This window comes from Uranotaenia lowii, chromosome 2 (genome assembly GCF_029784155.1).
Source record: "Uranotaenia lowii strain MFRU-FL chromosome 2, ASM2978415v1, whole genome shotgun sequence".
Lineage (NCBI taxonomy): Eukaryota > Metazoa > Arthropoda > Insecta > Diptera > Culicidae > Uranotaenia > Uranotaenia lowii.
The window spans coordinates 54,689,450-54,711,893 of record NC_073692.1 but is presented as its reverse complement, the minus strand read 5'-3'; the positions used below and the strand labels follow the sequence as shown (position 1 = coordinate 54,711,893).

At 37.0% G+C, this 22,444-nt stretch overlaps 1 protein-coding gene across 3 annotated transcripts in view; it reads left to right on the top strand.

Annotated features, from left to right (window-relative positions):
* The window catches only part of LOC129743935 (neural-cadherin), an 833,438-nt gene that overhangs the window by 255,308 nt on the left and 555,686 nt on the right, over positions 1-22,444 (top strand). For all 3 annotated transcript variants that reach the window (XM_055736178.1, XM_055736177.1, XM_055736179.1), the window contains exon 10: positions 6,880-7,069. In XM_055736178.1, coding sequence (XP_055592153.1) covers positions 6,880-7,069 — 190 coding nt within the window. The remainder of the gene's footprint in view (positions 1-6,879; positions 7,070-22,444) is intronic.

Genomic DNA, 22,444 nt, shown 5'->3' with positions numbered 1-22,444 from the left:
TTTTTAACGATATTTATATTGTATTTTTTCTAATAAATGAAGTCCCTCATTTTTTTTAAAGCTTCTAAAAAACTGAACACTTTTAGGACTTAATTTCAAAAGAGACGATTTTAAATGAATAACTTTTAACATAAATGAACTTAAACCCAAATAATTAGGTAATCTTAAAATCACATTTTTTTATTATTATTTGTGTATGCATTTTTAAGCAAAAAAGTTACAGAAAAATTTTCTGGATTAGGCGCGAAGTGCTTGAAAACGAACTAAAGCTTAGTTCTTTTAGAAATGGGACACTTTCTTAATCTAATAGCTTGTTTACTAGTAATCGGACGTTCAAAATTTTGGCAGCATTTTGTTGCTTGTAAAAAGAATTATCCGACCTATTTTTTTTCAAAATTTAAAATTTATGCGTTTTTGAGATATTTACGATGCAAGAGAAAAAGGAAAAAATAATTTTGCACAGTTTCATTCAAAATCCATTATTATCAAATTGATAGCTGACAAAACCTTTGATTATTCGAAGAATTACCGTATGTGAGTGGTGGAAAAGTATGCAATTACTGTCAAAAATGTCCACAAAGTTCAAATCAAGCATTGGAGTGAAGCATATGATCGGCATCTCCGGCTAAGGGTCATTCGGGAAGTCAAGTCTCATACCAGTATTTTTAATTTTCAATAAGCGAAAAACTATGGGTAGATCACTGAAATTTCCAAATTTTATTTTTCTCCGAAAAGCTGAAAATGTTGCTTGATAATGAGTCATTCAAACCTAACCTCAAACAACAACTTTTTGCTAGTTCCAGAGCTCGTAAGCTGTATTGCCGGTTCCGAGGCTATGGGACAGATGATTGTTGATGAACGACAAAACGCATGAAATACCCTATTTTAAACAAATTCCAGACTTTGAATCCTATACTTACTATGTCTGCTTGTGGCAAGGTCCCGAGTATATTAAAGTATGTATTTGCTGGTTATTTTGCATAAAATATTATGATTTGCCAGAATTTTGGCTCCTGTGGAAATAAATGACAATATTTAAAACGAAAATTATGGTTCTCGCTGTTATTAAAAGCCCAAAAAGAATAATTTTTTATGTACCCTTCGCGAACTACGATCTATACCAACCGATTATACTTTAAGTTTAATCTCATGATGGTTTTACTTCGTTATTGCCAGATTTTGCCAGCAGAAGTAACATCAAAAACGCTCAAAAAGTGGCTCAAAAATAATCAAATTTGTTAATTTTGAAACAGCTGTATCCACTAAATTGCCCTTAGTTTCATTCAAAGGAGAAGTATTGGTCAGAAAAGAAGCAGAAATTGAAGGAAGAAAATGTAGCCACCTAAAATACAGATTAGACGAAGTATTAGTTTGAAAAACTGATCATTATCATGACTGAAAAAAGTGTGCGCTAGCCGATGGGAGGTACCAAGAATAAAGTAGAATGTTTTCTTACAAAATACTATAAATAATTTTTTTTCAAATTTTTTCATGAATGACCATGAGATTACCTTCATTTCCTTCATAGAAAGTTTTTAGATCAAACGAAAGGTTTTTGAGATAAACGCATTCGTAACTGTCCCATTTCTAAAAGAACTAAGCTTTAGGTACCTTTTTCGTTCGAAAATACTCAGTTTAATCTGGAATAAAAAAAACATCAGAGATATTATTTATATCTAGCAAGTTGCAAACATTCCTAATTTTGTTGGTATTTTGATGATAGTTTTTATTTGACAAATCCATGTTTTTTACCCCTAAATGTATGCAACATAATAATGCATTTTTAAATATAAGCGTTGCGGGCTCAAATTTTTTATTTAAAAAAGAACAAGAAACGATTGCAGCTGGTATTTAAAGTCTTTAATAGTTGAATGGTATGATGAATTTATCTCAAACAATAGGGAAGAATGGAGATACTTGGTCCCCTTTCATTATTTTCATCATATCGATTTGGAAAAAAAAAATTAGCAACTCGCCGGCTTTTGCATTTTCTGACAGCGTGTAATTTCGCATTTATATGCTTAAAAAATTAGAAAAAAACATGACCCCGTAAATGAACTATAAACTTTTTCGAGAGACGTAATATGTTTTAAGTTTAGGAAGATTTGATCCTCAATTAAGGGTGCCCTGACCCTAGGCAAAAATCTAGCAAAATCCGAAAATAAAACTGACTAAGGTGGCAAAATAAGTTTTTTTTGCCTCATTAGTTCTCATTTAACAGTTTGTAAGAGTCATTAAAAGAGAACTCTAAAAATTTTCTACTATTCTATAATCATTGCATACTATAAGGCGCCATTTTTTATTTTTTATAAAAATTCAGTATTTTGAGTCCTATTTAACATGTAATCAGAGGAAGAATGACCATGTCGGTTAAAATCCTCTCTAAAAAAAATCAAATTAGAATAAGAACATGTAATAACTGGATATTAGTAATTTCGTGGCAACCGATGACCAAGATTCATCCAGAAGAGGAATAGGTACATCTTTTTGACATAAATAACATAAATTTTGTGAAACTTAAAAAAAAAATTGAGTTTAGTATTGCTTTGAGTATTGGCATTATGAAGTTCATATAAAACTGTAAAGATTGACTTATTGGAATAGATATTTTTAATATTATTTCTTCCATGTGGCCTTCGAAAAACGTTTCAAAGTGGTAAAAAAAGATCTCCAAATCACATTTGTTAATGATTTTTTAAATTTTTTTGGTTTGTTTTGATCGATTATCTAAGTCAGGTCCATAAAAATGCTAATAATATCAACCACCATGCATCATTAAATTATCGTTTTATATTAATAGTGGCTTGCTAGAACTCTCGTAAGATATATTTCAAGCAAAATGGACTTTTTTTTCATAAAAACTCATTGCGCAGAACAGAGACTAGTTCAAAATATCTCAAATTTGGCAGAAATACTTGAAGTGCATGAGGAACAATCCATATGAGTACGGCTTTGATCTGCGAAAAAAGGTGAACTAGTCTAATTCCCAGGGATCAGGTATCCTCATTCTCTCCTAATGTGGCAGAGATCGAACTCAGAATTAGTTAGGTGATCAAAGTGATTCGAAACATAAAACAGTGTTTTTTTGGTTAGCCATTGAATTGTAGCTAGTCAGAACGTTCGAAAATTTTACAAATACCTAACTATCAGACTTTTATTCCGTACCACAGTAAGTGTTTCTACCCCTTGAAGAAAATTTTGAAAAATTTCCAAGCTTCCCAAGTCTATGGTAAAGAACTATATTTTGATCAGCTTTTTAGGCCAGATTTGAGTAAATTTCTTTGGAAATATTTGATTCTCCGAACTGTGACATTATTTGCCTCACTTTCTTGTCAATGACGGAAAAAAAGTGTTGAACCATTCTATGGGAACATTCCGTTTTATTTCAACTGTTTTTCATCACTCCAATTTGGCCATTTTCCACTAATTTTTCTAAAATTTGTATTTAGCTTTCGAACGTAAAAAATGTAAATAAAATTCATAAAATTTGAAAAAATCATCTAATTTAGTTTGAAATTCGCATCCTCAACACAAAATCGACAATTTGGTGACTTCTATCCGTTTGGTTTTGAGGCCCTCACATGAAAGTCTTTTAGTCAACCACAGCGTAAACTAAAAGTGAGGATTTTTTTGGAGATCACTGTCCTCTCCAGTGTTAGAATCGTAATCGTCATTGAATTTCAATGACTAAAATGAAATTTTCTGTGTGTATTTTCGTGTTTATTTTTGCAATTTGAAATAACTAAAAAGTGAATGAACTGCTTTGAAATTCGAAGTTTTGTATAAGATTTTGGCATTGAGATATTGAGCAATGTTGTCGAAATCACTTGTCCGAATAATTGAGGAACAAATGCAAATACGACATGCATATTTAAATAAGCCATCGACACATCATTTTTTATCGGTTCAAATTGGTCTAATAATTTATAATAATCCAACGTTCGCTTCTTATAAATTCTTTCTTCGCCCAGAGATGTTTTTTCTTCGCTCATTTCCAAAACCTGTTATTTTTTCTTATAATTTTTTTCAATCCATCTATAATCTTCAAATATTTGAATGCTCTTACCAACAGAACATATCTATTTTTCATCAATGGGGCTGTAAAATGCAATCAAAATCGACACTGTGATTAATGTTCAACAATGAAAATAAGAATAATAAAATCAGATCAGATCAGATTCTTTTGGAAAAAAAGAGAAAACTGAGAGTTATAAAAACTATGGTTCTCTTGAAATCCTAGAGAACTTTTCCAGACTAGTTAATTGGAGGTTTATTCAGCAGATGAGAAGAACTGAAATTCTGTTATGCTCAAAATTTTCTTTCTGATAAACGATTAGATTTTTTTTTCATGAGAGCTTATAATTTTAAATTATTTTGACTTTTTCAAGTGGAACCGTAAACGTATTTCGATACGCAGAGTTTATTTGTTCAAGATTTTAGATTCGGTACAGACGCGGAAAAGTAGCATATCTAAAAAACAAACAACTATCCTTATCAGTTTTTTTTTTGTTATAACACTAATGGGAGTTTTTTTTAAGAATGTTATTCAGAGATATAGTGCGGTATCGAATTTTGAGTATGGTGAATGCGCCAACATCGCTGTTTCGAGAAAAACGCGTTCAAAGTTTGACAGCTCGATACGCTTCCAGCAAAAATATTATTTTGTTTTCTTAATTTCTCGAAAACCAAATATCCTAACTTTGTTTAAGCAAAATTTAGGTTTTCGAACATACTTTTTCATTTAGCTAAAAACTCAGTTAGTTTACATTTGGCGAATTCACTCTATTGAAAATTTGCTATCGAGTTCTTTAAAACCTGAAAAAGGCTTATATAAGACTCGCTTCATTACAGCTAGTCTAGATTAGTTTCTAGTTTTTAAAGAGGACGAAAAAATATTCTCGATAAATTTAAGGTTGATGCTATGGATAGATTTTGTTAACGTCCGAAAGTTTTTTTTTCAAGATTTATTAGAAAAAGGTACCAAAAATATTTTCCTAAGTTTTTATTTGAGTTTTTGCTTATCAACTTATCATCAACTAACTCCAACTAATTCAGTTTTAAAATTTAAAAATTAAATTCTTGTTAAAATAAAGTGAATGATTTGAGCTCGGGATGAGTTCAATACCAAGAATGATGTTCCCCCTTGTATTTTTTAGTGAATTCAATCTCAATTTTTACCCGCTTTATTTGTAGAATTTTTATGTGTTGAATTGATGATAGATAGCGCCACAAAATCGCTTCCTTTGCTATGAATTTGATTGACGCAAGGAAACTTGAAGAAAAAATAAATCCAACATTCAGGAACATCTGCTCCCAAAATTTTGGGCTCCCATCGAGGATGCCGGACAAAATGGATAAAAAAAACCTTACTCTCATTGTATTCATTCGGAACGAATGAAAATTTCATTTTAAGTGTTTATTCATGTGTCGTTTATCCGATGGAAAAAGAAAATATCAACTGACTACTGGATGGGATGTAGAGAGATAGCTAAAAGACAAGAAAAAAACCTACACCACATGGTGTTTTTGCGGTGAAAACATTCGCCAACATTTTCGGTCGGAGATCTCTGTTCTGTTTATTATTTATGAGGGTCGTTGGCTGCCCATTTTCCAGAAGACCTCGGCTAACCAACAACCAAACAACTGGAGCCAGCCGAGGAAAAAAATAATCTAGCTACTTACATCGGGAAAGAGTTCATTCGGATCCCATCATCGGGAAATCCTTTTTTTTTGGTTGTGTCTTTTTCTTTCTTGGTCCAGGTTCCATCTTCGGAATGCGAATTCCATTGGAAAAACTCATCCTGGGAAATTTACAAAATAAACCCTCAATTTCAACAGATTGTCTTCCGGGTTTCGAGTTAGGGAAAAAGTCCGTTTTCCCTTCAAAAGCGTTCTTTTTTTTTCTGTCCTTCCCATGTTTTTCATTTCGTCATCAGTTGGATCTCTTTGTTTTGCGATGTTTTTTTTTTGTTAGGATTTTGCAAAGCAAAAAAATCAGCAGAACGTTGAAAACTTGAGGTTTAATTTTCCCATGAGCGCAATCTTTTGGAATGAGTTGACATCGGAGCTTTTGTTAGGTTGGCTTTTTTTTTAAGAAAACATTCCTCTCTGTTTGAAATTAGAAATGCTGAATAACTTTGTGCTATATTGATCATAGTTTTTATAAATTTATTGAGCTCAATTTAATATTTCCATTAAAAAAAATCTGACTATACCTACCGGTTTTGATAATTTTTTAAAAATGTTTTTATGTTTTTCAAAATAAGTCTGAATTCCAAATCATATGTCAGATTTCATATAACTACTATTTAATTGTTTAATGTTAATTTTAATTGTGAAGGCCGCTTATAATAGGTTAATTATTTTGTCAGTTTTTTTCCTCTCCTTTTTCGGTCTTATCCATCGTAGAACATTGCTAAACGAACGTTATACTCGAAAATAGATTAGTTTTGCTCTTTATTCCGTTAGCCTTTTTTCCCCGCAGTTGTCGATGTAGTAATTGATTTTTTGCCCGTACGAAATCCCTGATTTGATCCTCGAGTTTGATTAACTTGGAACCGGGATTTTTCGCAATCCACTGTCCCTGGAGGCCTGATAGAAGTCGACCGGCTGAGAAGAGCGCGACCATCCGTTTTTACTTATATTTTTCCACATACTTATTTTCCGTTTTCCGGGAACTATGTTTCGATGCGAGATTTTTTTCGCTCCATCTGCAATCAATCGTAGACAGTAATCCTGCTGCAGCTTCATAATATACTAATATATCTTTCGTTCTTCTCTTCACCCCCTTCTCACATCCGTTCTGTGACTTCCGCAAATCCGCGGATCCGGAATGGTAATGTACGAATCAAAAAAATCCCGAAAAAAAATTCGACTCAGCTCCGGAATCGAGGGAAATCCCACCGTGTTCTACCGGTTGATGCCGGGCTCGACGGCACAAACGAATAAGCTGCACACGTTCTATCTGCAGCAGCGGCCCGACAACGGCGACACCTGGGCGGACATCAAAGTCAACCATCCGCTCGACTTCGAAACGATCAAGGAGTACAATCTGACGGTGCGAGTTGAGGTAAGTAAACCGACCTTCATCGACATACCTTCCATATGTGCTTTCCATCGATTTTCAGATTAGAGTGGGACGAAATTGAAGGCTACACATTCGAAACCAGCTTCCGGAAATTGTTGAATTTTTCTAGCAGCAGATATTGAAATACACATTCCAGTAACCTTTTGATTTGAACTTTTCAGAAATATCATTTTAAGATTCAATAATATCGGTGATATAATTGCTCATGGTCGACAAGAATCGAATTTGATGAAATTGGTTTTTTCAGTCATAATCATTCTGGGAGGCCATGATCCGGTAAACAGTGTAAACGGGCGCATTTTGTTTCTAAACTTTCATGCGTTTTAAAGAACTGTGCCGGAACTAGATTTAGGACAATCGACGTGTTTTTTTTAAATAGTTCGGTAACGTCAAATCTGGCAAGTTTCATCATTCTGCACATTTAATATGGATTGTAGCAAAAAAGTTGACGCTTATCACTTAATTTGACGTTAATCTATATATTTTTTATTTATAGAGGATTTTAACTAACTTGGCCATCCGTCCATTTGACGTTAATCACTTAATTTTACTCATTAAGCAGAAACGCATGGGCTTATCTCAGATCTTGTTGTTTGAATTGGATCCACTGAATCAGAGTTCAGAGTTCATTCAGACTTCAGGGTTACCACAAGGAAGTAATTTGGGCCCTTAACTGTTCACGTTGTTGTTTCAACGACATCTCTGATCAAATTAACTACACCCAATCGAAAAGCAACGAAGGAATCCAAAGAACGATATCCTTGATTATTTGAGGCTCTCAGAGCCAAAAGGGTAGGGCTAGGTGGGGTAATTATGAACAAAATTTCTTCATTCGGCACACTCACAGCCATCATATGTTTATTTCTTAACATAAATTCTGAAAAGCTGCCAACAATGAATGTTTCCGTGCTCTTCATCATTCTGTAGAGCAACATTTTTTTTGGTCGCAACCCACGTCTTTGAGACGTGTAAAATGGTCACAAATTTTTTAACTCCATTTAGATGAAATACAATTTTTCCACGTGTCAGAATATCTTAACATTGACATTACCATTTTTACGCGTGCATAAGAATTCAATAGCTGCTTAAAAATATGCTTGAATTGAGAATCAACAGTATGCGCGTGTATAATTTCTTGTTGGCTTCGGGCATGCGAAAAGGATGAAGCTTGCCCCTCACTCTTTAAGGAATTTCCTTAAGTATGACAGCAAATTGGTTTGATAGTGACTAATTCAGAATGATTTGTTGAAAAGGCCCGAAAGAAGCCAACATTTATTTTCAAGCCGATCATAAAGTGATTTCTTATTTATACATGTTTATCAAAATTGATGGTTTTCTAGAAAAAATTTATGGGGTCCACAGATGAAAATTTTCAATAATTGTACTATGTAACTACGGCTAGAAATATTTGTGACATAATTCTGACATTTTCAGTATCACTTTCCAACTGTGGGAAAATAACCTCAAATGTGATCATGTCCCTGAACGGACATCGACGTTTTGTAAACTAAAATTTTGGAGGCTATTTTTCCTTTTTTTTATCCATATACGTAGGCAAGTGTACGTAAGAACTGTCAAAAAAACTCTATAGTTGATGTTATTTCCATATGTAGCAACCGAAAATCTGATCGATCAAACTTCGCAGACATCCGGATCTGCTACACTGGGTTCCTCCACCACAATTTTCGTTTCCATACTCCGAGCATTTGAAAAGTCGAAGTGCTGAAAAAGAAAAACGATAAGCAAGTGCAAAGCATTCGGAAACATTCAAAAGTTGGCTAGTTTTTTTTTCCAAAACTGAGCAAGATTATTTTTGTAAAGTCTATCCGCTCTTTGTAGTAAACCTCACTGGTGGAATTAATAAAACTGTTCAATTATTAAATCTTGTTACTAAGTCGTTGACTTGTTTTTCAAAACTCACAGAAAAAAAAGTTGTAAGTATTCGACAAGATATAAAGAGACGAATCTATTCAGCGAACCTCTTTAACAAAATTAAATATGATGTTAAGCAATCTATACTTTATTTGTCTAGATACGTGCCTATTTGTGCTTTAAAGGTTTGTTTGTTTTAGATTGTTTTTGATTCACATTTCTAAGTGTATATTTTAATGGAACTTCAAGTGAAAAATATGTAAAATTATTGGATAAATACATTTACGGGTTTCGATTAGTAATGAAGCAGCATACGGTTTAAAATTTGAGCTCAAAAGAGAAAATATTTCGATTTAATATAATTGAAACTTGAGTAAATGGTTTTTTTTTACCCGAATATTGTAATAGTTTCAAAATTAATAAGTCGTAGCTTTAACCATAAAACCAGAGATGCTCATTTTAGTAAGTTTAAATCATACCAACAGATTTATTTTTGACTAAAAATAAATAAGGTACTATTTTCAAAATTAAATTGCTTATGGATTTCTAATCTGATAAAAATAAACAAATGGTCATTCTTTATCCCCAACTAGATAAATAAACGTAAATTCACCTTCATATTAGTGTTTGTGGTGTCAGAAAAACTCAATTCAACACCAAATAATGAAAATAATTAGCAGAAATAAGAAAATGGGTTGTTTTATAAAAACTCAATTCAATTCATGTATAAAACTTATAAAATAAACAAATGTAGTCAAAATTTAGAGGTAAAGCAACACAAAAATAACTATTTAGTGTTTTTTTGTATTGATTTCTTTTATCTTTTGTTTCGGTAGTTTAATTTTTTGTTGCATCTTTTACTTTTGGTTAGTTTCTTTTTTTTTCGTTTCTTTATGTCGTTGCTGATCATTTTTATTTGATAGAACCTCTCCATACGTGTGAAATTTTAGGCGAGTTAGGCTACACGATAGTTTTACATCCGTTTTAAATGTCCTGCGCAGCAAACATCAAGTTTTCACCTAAATTTCATGGGTAAGGCTTTTCACGTACGTGCGAGATATCATGAAGTTGAAACCTTTACATACAGAAAATTACAATTTTTTTTAAAGATGGTTGTTTCACAAAAACACCCATTAAAATCTTCTTGGATCAGTGAACAGTCATTTTTTGTAAGGCTTGTCAGTCCTATATGATCGACGGTTTTGAAAAATATTCTAATTAATTTTTTTATCACCTGTACGAAATTTCACAATAGTAGCTCTATTTTCTCAAAAAAAAAATTATTATTGCAGAAGTTTTCCTCACCAGACTAAAAGAGAAAATCTTCAACCAAAAGATTTTAATTTTGTACTAAAATTTAAAAAATGTATTCGAACAAAAAAAGATTGAAAAAAAGTAACTAAGTATAAAAATAAGACTGCAAGAAAATAGATTTTTGATCTTTGTTATCCGAATGTAACTCATAAACAATTATTCTTTGCTGTAATTCTAATGCCCTGAATAGCAGCACGTTGTCCAAACATACAGGAAAATTTATCTTTTTGATCTTTGTTTCGTGGACTTATTCACCTATTGAGTTTATCATGGTTTTCATATATTTTACTGTAGACACAGAGATTTAAGGTTTTTAATAATGTTAAATTTCACGCGATAATGAATATAAGCTCGAGCAGCAAACCTTTTGTTAAAAAACGGTGAATTTTATTTTAAGTAAAATTAGAAATGTCATCAAGTCTAGTTTATACCCTTGTTATTTATCAATACAAAAAAAAAGGCTTTGGAAGGACGTAAAACCTTTATTCGGTGTTAGAAAACTATTCCTGGGCTACAGGTTTTCGGTTTAGGTATTACCGGTAAAACTATCCGTACGCACCACTCACTAAACCTAAGAAAACATTTGACTGCATTTTTTTCTATCAACAAAAAGCAAGTTCTTATCACTATTTTTTTAAACAAAATTAAGACTCGTTTAAATGCGGATTTAGCTTTTTTTTCAAAATTTTCGTTTCATAAACTTTTTTCTCTCTTGAAGTTTTATTCAGTTTTGATAAAATTGTGTTTCAAACTTTTTTTCAAAGACTGGAAAGAACTGGCATAGCTTTTTGAAAATCCGAATCTCATTTTTAGAAGAAAAAAAATAAATTTCTCAAAAACTCAAAACTTAACACATTGCAGACCTAATTTAATTATGAAATTTATTGAATTTGGTCCAGTAAGATCCTGTGATATAGGATGCCAAGTGTTGATGTTTCCTGGGGGGGGGGGGGGGGGGGTTGTTTTATGAGAAATTTCTTACAAGGCGAGGAAGGGGAAGGGGGTCTGGAAATGCTTGGATAACAAGTGAATGGCCCCCTAAGTTGATGAATAAAACATGTGACCATCAAAAAGCCAAAGAAATGTCAGGAAATGTGTGTTCATAATTACCCCGTAGGACGAAAACTATGGGGTAAATATGAACACTCATCTATAAATCTGTGCGGGTAAAATTTTTCAAAGTTTCTTCAACATCCAGATAAAGCATCATAAACTGGATGTAAAACAGTTGAAAACAACATTCCAGCTGGATTTCCTATGATCAGATGTCCAAAACCTTGAACACTGTTCAAAACGATTTCCGTTTCACGGGGTAATGATTTTTTAAAACATCTGAAATGATATAATTAGGATTTAAAAACAGATCGGAAACAGCTTATAGCTATCAATCGGATGTTAAACTACCACTTTGGGAACTTTTTGTGTTCATTAATCCCCCACACCAGCGCGTATGGCACTTGTTCATAATTACCTCACTTGACCCTATACAGGTTAGACTCGATTTTACGAAGACTCGATTATCCGTGATTTGATTATCCGTGTATTTTGACTCGATTATCCGTTCCAATTTTTTTTCTCGTGATTCTTTTTACTTTGAAAATTGATAAAATAAAAATCAGTAATTTTGTCCTCGGATGTACTTACGTAATATGTACTTCATATATTTTACAACTAAAGAAAAAAAAATTTCAACAAAATAAAAAATTTAAACGTTATCATGTGGAGTTTATCATTTTCTTTATACATAATATATCCACGTGATTTCCGCAACCTGGCTTCTTGTTATCCGAGGCATCGGAAATAATCTCATCGCCCTAGTTATCATATTGTTTGGTGGGTCCACAATTGACGAAGAAATCGCTGTTTCGAAAATGTATAATCGCCATGAACAATCATTATTGAGTTTGAAACAGAGCTGCCAATATCAGTAGACTTTGATACTGCTATACATGTCTACGTCAAGTAATACTGATTTTTGGTCAGCGACGTAAGCTTACAATGCAATGTCATGACCAAGTTGAATGGGTAACATTTTGCTTGCTACGATTTTTTCTCCTTACGGCTAGAATTACTTTTTTTCAACTGTTGCGCAAAAAATAACGTAGAATCACTCCTAACACAACCAGAAAATGAAATATAAAGATGACCATGTGTGAGATGCGAGTGGAAAACAAAAATGTCATAAAGAATTGACATTTCTGCCTTACTGACATTCTACCTTGGTCATTCAACTCATAGACGACTTTGATATTCTTTCGATGACATTGACTACTACACTCAAAATTCAGCCTCTATGCCAATCGCGAGTAATCAATATCATAAATATTATCATTGGCATTCGATTAGCGTTCGCCGGCATTAACCTTCCAGAGAAACCACATTGCATAAAGCATAGATCATCTCAAATCTGGACGCATTAAAACGGGTTTATCTCGGAGCTATCTAAACGAAATAAAAATGCTTTGTACTCAAAATGTAGGTTTTTAATGCACTTTAAAGGAAAATTAATAAAAAAATTATTCCGATGTGGTTTTGATGAAATTTTGAACTTTTCGCCGCATACCACTCATCATTTTTTGGACACCCTAAACGCTGACCTAAGCGGCCATTTCGTTCCAGCATCTCTTCATCTATGTTATTATTTGTTATTTGTTATTTGTTATTTATTTCTGATCAACGGATCACATGTTGATCCCAATGATTACTTAAAATTAAGGTTAAAAACAAAACATTTAAATCTAACTACGGGGATCTCAAGGCCCTAATCACTTTTCTTCGGAAAACATCCCTCGAAATGTCGAAGTCAAAATGCTCCGAAAAACGGTTGAAAGATTTCATTGCACCGATGAGGGCGCTGTTAGCTCCGTAATTGTTCATTCGAAAGGGAATGTACAATTGAAGATCCTGATTCCTGAATCCACGGGGTCGTACACTAAGCGGAATAGCCTCCAAAAGCGTGGGACAGTCGATTCGCGATGTCAGGAGGTCGGCGACAAATGAGGCACGTGTTGCTTGTCTGCGGGCTTGAAGGGTGTCGATATCTAAGAGGCGGCATCGATTTTCGTAGCTAGGCAAGCGAAAAGGGTCTTGCCAGTTCAGGTGTCTAAGGGCATATCGCAAGAATCGCCGCTGAATGGTCTCGAGCCGATCGACACCGTTCTGGTAGTAGGGACACCAGACAGCTGAAGCGTATTCAAGGATGGAACGAACAATGCAGCAGTATAAGCTTTTCAAGCAATACACGTCCTTGAAGTCCTTCGCCACTCTAAAAATGAAACCGAGGCTTCTGGATGCTTTGTCAATCACATAGTTGGTGTGTGCCTTGAATTCCAGGCGCTGATCTAAGATTACGCCAAGATCGTTAACGTGGTTCACACGTGCGATGGGTTCGTCTCCGAGGAAGTACTCCGCAATTAAAGGCTGCCGCTTACGAGAAAAGCTGATGATTGCACATTTGCTGCGGTTTAATGGCAGGCAGTTAATGTCACACCACTCAGCGAAGAGGTTGAATTGACGTTGCAGGAAATTGATGTCGTCGTTGTCGTTTATGGTGTAAAATAGTTTTAGGTCATCAGCATAGCCAAGTTTGGGGACGTCGAGGAGTGACAACACGTCGTTGAAGTAAATTAGGAAAATAATCGGTCCGAGATGGCTACCTTGAGGCACACCGGAGGTAGCAGGAAATTGCCTGGAAAAGGTGTCACCCGTTCGAACAATCAATTTACGACCAGTTAAATAACTGCGGAACCAGCCGAGTAGAGTACCACAGAATCCTAAGCGTTCGAGTTTACCGATGGCAATTTCATGGTTCACCTTGTCGAATGCAGCAGACAGATCGGTATAGATTGCATCGGTTTGAGATTTGGCAACAAAACTTTCATGCACAAAAGAAGTGAACGTTAGCAAGTTACTTGTCGTAGAGCGTTTGGGCATGAATCCGTGTTGATCATTGGAGATGTTATTTTTGCAGTACGTGAAGAAAGGATCCAAAACCACCAATTCGAATAGTTTGGCAATCGAACATAAGGCAGAGATTCCACGGTAATTGTTAACATCTCTTCTATCTCCTTTTTTATGTACCGGGAACATGTAAGCTTCCTTCCATAGTAGAGGGAAGGTGGCTCTATCTAGCGAAGCTTGAAAAATGAGCCGAATAGGGGTCAGCAAGACAGGCATGAAACTTTTTAAAAAAGCAGCTGGTATCCCGTCCGGGCCCGTAGAAAAGGAATTCTCAAGCTTCGCTGCTGCTCTAGAGATGGCTGCCTCCTCGATTTCAATACCATTTATTGAGAAGCCCAATGGCAAAACGTTCCTGACAGCGCTATCTATATGTTCTGAGGATGTTGAAGCTGAAGTGAAGATGCTGGAAAATTTTTGGGCGAAGAGATCGCAGATACCACGGTCAGAGTTCGCCGTTATGCCGTCTAAGAACATGTTTGAAGGTATACCAGGTTCTTTCCGCTGACTTTTTACGTGTTTCCAAAACGATTTTGGGCAAGTCTTGAGGTTACGTTGTACGCGACGTAGATAGTTATGGTAACAACGTTCACTGGCTTTTTTATAAACGGAGTTAAGTTTACGATATATATCCTTAGTATGCGATGATTTATGCTTCTTGTAGTTTCGAAGAGCACATCTTTTTGCCGTCTTCAGTTGTCGCAGCTCAGTCGTGATCCAAGGGATTCGCATATTTCTGCTGTTAGAGCGTTTTGGGACGTGGCGATCGATGACGTAATTCAGAATGTGTGAAAAGGTATCAGCGGCAGCGTTGGGATTAGAAAGATCAAGCTCAGATACCCAGTCGATAGTGCCTAGAATGTGAGAGATGTCATCGAAGTTGGCGTTCTTAAAGTCGAGGTAGAAGGTCACTGGTTTTTCTACTGCAGCGTTCAGCCTAGTTACTTCGAGTGATGCCATGAGAGCAGGGTGATGTGGGACTACTTTAACAAGCGGTGCAGGAGCGACTTCGATGGTCGGTAAACGAGGTCCGTCATTGGCAAAGCAGAGGTCCAGCGTACGACCGTATTCGTTCACCACATCGTGGATCTGGCGCAAGGTCGCTGCACTCAGGGAGTGCATATTGAAGTCTTCAACCGGGCATATTGAAGTCGCCAATGACTAGTAAGTCATCTTCAGGAGCGCAGAAGGAGCTAACTTCGAAGATGCAGCGAGAAAACGACTCGGCGAGGGCAACATCTCTTGAGCGATCGGGTGGCAGATACACTACACATACGTACAATTTCCGGTCTACAAGATCAATGCGAATCCATACAAGTTCCAGATCGCACCAGGAATTGTTGTCGATGAACTGCGCTGGAAGATTCGACTTCACGGCAAGTAGTACCCCGCCTCCACTGGACTTTTTGCTGTTTCGGGCGCTACGGTCACAGCGGAACACTGCGTAATCAGGGCCGAAGATCTGACTTGATAGTGTGCGGTCATTCAGCCATGTTTCCGTGAAGGCGATGACGTCATAGCAGGAACACGAAGTTGCGAGCAGGTAGTCGGTCAGGCAGGAATTGATACCCCCCACATTCTGGTAGTAAAGGGTAATGGTATCTAAAGGACCCGGAGCGGATCTGGTGAGACGTGCACTAGAAGGTGGAACATCATCAGGCACAGGAATACAATCAGGGGTACCATACTTGCCTGAATTCACAGGCTGGAGAACCCCTTCGCCGCAGACGAACTCAGGGCCGGGACGACTGATGACGCTGGCAGGAATCAGCGCGACTGAGTCGAAGGGCTCAGGGGTCTCCGAAGTGCCTAGCTCGTTGCGTCCCGGTGTAGAAACCCCAGAATAGTTGGAGATGTTCTCGTTAGGTGAGTGGTTGCCGAAGTAATACTGGCTGGAGTCAGCGCTGTTGGTACGACTGGAAACCGAAAAAGCGTCACGCGGTGTGAAAGTTCCAAAGGACAACTTATACTTGCCTGTCGATGCAGGCTGGAGAACCTCGTCGCCGCAATCGAACTCAGGGCCGGGACGACTGATGCCGCTGGCTGGAAACAGCGCGACTGAGTCGAAGGGCTCTGAGGACTCCGAAAGGCCTGATACGTTGCGTCCCGGTGCAGAAAACCCAGAAGAGTCAAAGAAATTCTCGTTCGGCAGGTGCTTCTCGAAGCGATACGGGCCAGAGTCAGGTATATAGAAACTGCTGGGGTTCGAAATTTCGTTACGCAGTGGAAAAGTTCCGAAAAACAATTTGTACTTGCCTGTCGTTGCAGGCTGGAGAACCTCGTCGCCGCAATCGAACTCAGGGCCGGGACGACTGATGCCGCTGGCTGGAAACAGCGCGACTGAGTCGATGGGCTCTGAGGTCTCCAAAAGGCCTGATACGTTGCGTCCCGGTGCAGAGAACCCAGAGGAGTCGAAGGTGTACATGTTCGGCGGGTGCTTGTAGAAGTGATAAGCGCCGGAGTCAGGTAAGTTGAAACAGCTGGGGATCGAAATTTCGTCACGCAGTGGAAAAGTTCCGAAAAACAATTTATACTTGCCTGTCTTTGCAGGCTGGAGAACCTCGTCGCCGCAATCGAACTCAGGGCCGGGACGACTGATGCCGCTGGCTGGAAACAGCGCGACTGAGTCGATGGGCTCTAAGGTCTCCGAAAGGCCTGAAGCGTTGCGTCCCGGTGAAGAATCTGATAAAGTCGGTAGTCCGTAAGAATCCTCCATATCCCCATTGTCGATACGGGAGAAAGATAGTAGGAGGTCGTCGTCAAGTCGAAGCGTTGTAGGGATAGCAGATGGTCCATCATTATCGTGAGTTTTGGTTAAAACCCCGGAGTAACATTGCCAAACACATGAACAAGTCGACCGGATGTACCAATCGGAGTGATTTGGCTTGTGGGTGCTATTTGAGGTATGCGGTTTCGAGTGGTTTGCCTGTACAGGTTTTTTGAGCCGGAGTCCTCGAATTCACGAAACAGTACACCGGCTGGCCATGTGCTCGCGTCTAATGCCACAGATTTCAGGCTAAGGTCCACGCCGACCTTGAATGACACTGACTTGAGTAGAGACAAGTCGGTGTCTTTCTTTACCAGGCGATGAGCCTCGGCGGAATCGCAGGATAGGCATTCCTTTACGAGGTCTACGATGTCATCGGTCGTGACGGTATTTTGAAGTCTGGCCAAATAAATCCAAAATTTCTTTTCCGGGGGGGCGACGGTAGCAACACTTTTTGCTGTTGTTGTTTTAGTGCCCACTACAGGGGTAGCCATTGACTCGTGATAGGCCCTTGGAAGGTTATCGGTGCGACGACGTTTATTCGGCTGACTATCGAGGGTTGGCCAGGGGCTTGCTCGATTTGACGGGACGTTCGGACGAGAGCTAGAAATCTTTTCTCCTTCTGTTGCTCTCCGAGTCGTCCTACCATTCATCTTCATCTTTTGCTTGACAATTGCCGAAAAATTTTCGATAGGGTGGAATTGTAGGCAGATGGGTGGGTTGATGTCCTTTTCGACAAAATCCACCCGTTGTCCAGATACCACTGCCTGTAGTACCTCTTTGCTGTAGTGACAGCTTACCAAATCTGGCCAAAACTTCACTGGTCCTTTGTGAGATCTAATGTACGGAAGAATAAGTTTTCTCAGGCACTCCTCCTTGAACATCTAGGAGTTTATGGTCTTGTTTGTCACAAAAACAAGGGTTTATCGTCCGCAGCTGCAAAAACCTTGCCAGATCAAACACTTTCTTGCAAACTTATCGGCAAAAACGAACTTGAACTGTTTTGGCCAGGAAGCTGCCCAAAATCTGTTTTCACGTACGTTTTGTCATCCATGAGGATGCATCCGTCGTACTTCTTTTGAACCTTGTTGTATAACTTCCGGGCACGTTCTTTGGCTACTACATTCTACTTCAATGTCCGGTTTGACTGCTTACTGGCCCGATAAGATCGTATGCCTTCGGCATGAGGAATCCTTCTGACGGTGCACCGGTGGGCATTGAATTTCTTGGCGATGTCATAGTCCGACTGCCCTGGGTTTGCCTTGATCGTTCTCAACACCTTCAAATGCAGTTTCCGCTCCTTAGTTGCACTACGACGCTTGGTATGAACCTGCTGATCGATAGTATGCATCTAACGGAAACGTTTGAGAACGCTACACACTGTCAATTTGACCATTTTGAACGATTTCGCGATTTTTGAAAAAGGTGGAGCCCAGAGTTAAAAGTGAGTACACTTGAGTCGACCCAAGATTACCAAGGACCAAGGATTTGAACACTGGGGAAAGGCGATCGTGATCGCCACACTGCAATTCAGCCACCTGGATGAATAAGAAGATAAGAAATAAAAACACAAACACCAAAACGAATCACAGAACTTAGGGACCATTTTAAACTACGCCTTCGACTAGCTCAGGATTCCAGCCAATCTCAGAGTCGGCTCGTCGTAGTTAGGGAAACACTCACTCACCTGTTCGATATCCGCTTTCTCCCACCTTAGATACTACCCGTATTTCAGATCGAAAATAATCGAAAATAGCGTCACTGACCTTACTGACTAGACACTCGATTTCGGTTTTTGGCTGCTCGAAAAATTATTGAGTGATGTCGACACCAGAGGCGCTTCGATCGATGTTGTAGCTCGGCTAGAAAATTAAACCAGACATTTAATAAATATCGATCAGTTCAGACCACTCGAACGGACTAAACAGGTTGGAGACCATGCTAGTTAGTAAAATATTTAGGCTCGATTTGCTGCCGAGACATTTAGCAAAAATTTGAACGAAATTTAATTCTCAGTGCCATGTCAGTGTGATCAGTGTTAGCGTTGCATAATATTTGAACGGCCCTTTATCTAGGTGTTAAGCTTTTAAGTTTTCAAAGTTAATTTACCTTCCACAGGTATTGGCAGGGAGAACACACTAAATATTAGTTCTTAAATCAAACATAAAAATACTCCAATAGCTCGAACCTATCTAAAATTGCTTTTAAAACTGTTAAAAGGCGCAGCCTTTATTCCAATAGGAACTATCACTTTTATTCAAATCAACATGCATTAGTTCACTTCACCGCTCGGAGAAAAAAGCTGCCTTTTTACTTTTTCCCATCAGAAAGTACGCTAAACATATCATCACCACCAAAGAGCCAGAAACACCTTTTCGCTTAAATTTATAAAACATTTCGCTAATCCGCGAATTGCTGCATTTTGCGAAACTAAACGAAACGAATCGAAACGAAAGTATGCTTTCTAGAGGGTGGTACTTTTGCTCATTTTATGATTGATGCTTATTTTCAGAACGGACTGTGCTGGCTTTCCTATTTTTTTTCTCTCTCGGTTACTGCCCAAATCCAAGCGAGAAGTAGTTTTAAAGTGCCATATAATTTTTCCCCCACGGCTAATGCATTCTGGTAGGTAGGAACCTGCTGTCTCACAGCCTTTCGGCACAGCTGTTGTAGAAATCGCCATATAATCACACAGACTCTCTGGAGCTACTACTGCCGGGACTGCATCAGCAACGCTACCGTTCCGGTAGCAGCTTCAGCCAAAGTCGATGAAACTAAAATGAATCAAATCTGCCGGGTGCAGATTTTTTCAAAGGGTTAAGGTGACTAAACGTGGTAAAAAACCACTTGTTAGAATTTTGTGCAGTTTTTATATAATTGTATCTTCGATAATACGGAAGAGAAACATAAAACAAATCACGACTTTCATGACTTTCTTTGAAAATTTCAACAATAGTTTTCAAAACTGAAATTGATCTCTGGTAACCTCAACCCGATCCAGCCGGGCCACGTGCTGCTGCTGCAGCAGCAGTCGTGAATGGGAAAAGGCACTCATTCGCACCTTCCGGAAGCACCTCGAACTGACGTGGTTTGGGTGGAGGCCGGGAGAAAGCGTGCCAAATCCGGCATACACTTGCGCCACCGAGGACGTCGACGAGCCTTCAATACCGGGATGCCTTTCTATCACAATCTCCTCACTCACAACACACAACGCCATATCCATCTACCTATATTTCTCTTCCTGGATGAACTGGAGTGGAATAAAATTTGCATATAAATTACATTTTCATAAATTAATACCCGAGTGCGATGCACTTCCGGCATCCTGATGTCGGTTTCTGTCGGTGGCTCGCATTCGATGGATGTTTTATGTTTGTTGTGGAATTATAGTTTTCCGTCTAACTGTGTGGGTGGGGAAAAATCCGACTGATGTGAGAAGGTGGATGAAGCCTGAAATTTGGAACCAGGGAAACGCTCTCTATTCTGGGAGGAATATTTAAGAAGCACAGGAGGCGGCATCGCTGAATTTAGGTCACTCTACCAACTGATGAGCGCCAAAAGTTATGCAGCAACGGAGTAGCAAAAGTTTAGACAAAAAAAATCAAAGCTTTCGCCCCAACCAGGAAACCCGGAATCACGATAAAAATCGAGTCCCCCGAAGATTGATGTGGCGTAAAATTTGTTAACGGCAGATTTCTGCCTCGGTCCGTACACCGATATGGAATATCTCCGGCAAATTGGCCCTGAGGGAGTTCTAGGGGAAATTAAAAAAGTGCCCACCTACAAGTTTGACAATGATGCAAAAGTTGCCAAGATTGTTTTGGGTCTCATTTTGGGCGAGTTTGAACTTGGGCGCAAACATTCATTCATCGGACTCGGTTGATTAGTTTTCGGTGAGAAAGCTACGCGGCAGAAGGTACGCTTCAATGAAAATTTAAGTCCCTTCGGAAAAAAACAAATTTTGGGTGGTTTTAAAGGCAAACAACCATATTAACCGAAATTGCATGAAGAATTTGTTGTTTCAGGCAGGTTTAAGTATGAGCTCGAGTTAAAGAAAAAAACCTCAGTTTAACAAATTATTTTTAAGCACATCGCGATAATTTTTTAACGTAATTTTCACTCACATTGTCAAATTTTCACAATTTTGACAATTTGTTAATTTTGACATTTTTGACAATTTTTACAATTTTGACAATTTTGACAATTTTGAAAATTTTGACTATTTTGACAATTTTGACAATTTTGACCATTTTGACAATTTTGTAAATTTTTTACAATTTGACCATTTAAACAATTTTGACAATTTTGACAATTTTGACAATTTTGACAATTTTGACAATTTTGACAATTTTGACAATTTTGACAATTTTGACAATTTTGACAATTTTGACAATTTTGACAATTTTGACAATTTTGACAATTTTGACAATTTTGACAATTTTGACAATTTTGACAATTTTGACAATTTTGACAATTTTGACAATTTTGACAATTTTGACAATTTTAACAATTTTAACAATTTTGACAATTTGACAATTTTGACAATTTTGACAATTTTGACAATTTTGACAATTTTGACAATTTTGACAATTTAGACAATTTTGACAATTTTGACAATTTTGACAATTTTGACAATTTTGACAATTTTGACAATTTTGACAATTTTGACAATTTTGACAATTTTGACAATTTTGACAATTTTGACAATTTTGACAATTTTGACAATTTTGACAATTTTGACAATTTTGACAATTTTGACAATTAATTTTGACAATTTTGACAATTTTGACAATTTTGACAAGTTTGACAATTTTGACAATTTTGGCAATTTTGACAATTTTGACAATTTTGACAATTTTGACAGTTTTGACAGTTTTGACAGTTTTGACAATTTTGACAATTTTGACAATTTTGACAATTTTGACAATTTTGACAATTTTGACAATTTGGACAATTTTGACAATTTTGACAATTTTGACAATTTTGACAATTTTGACAATTTTGACAATTTTGACAATTTTGACAATTTTGACAATTTTGACAATTTTGACAATTTTGACAATTTCAACAATTTAACAATTTTGACAATTTTGACAATTTTGACAATTTTGACAATTTTGACAATTTTCACAATTTTGACAATTTTGACAATTTTGACAATTTTGACAATTTTGTCAATTTTGACAATTTGGACAATTTTGACAATTTTGACAATTTTGACAATTTTGACAATTTTGACAATTTTGACAATTTTGACAATTTTGACAATTTTGACAATTTTGACAATTTTGACAATTTTGACAATTTTGACAATTTTGACAATTTTGACAATTTTGACAATTTTGACAATTTTGACAATTTTGACAATTTTGACAATTTTGACAATTTTGACAATTTTGACAATTTTGACAATTTTGACAATTTTGACAATTTTGACAATTTTGACA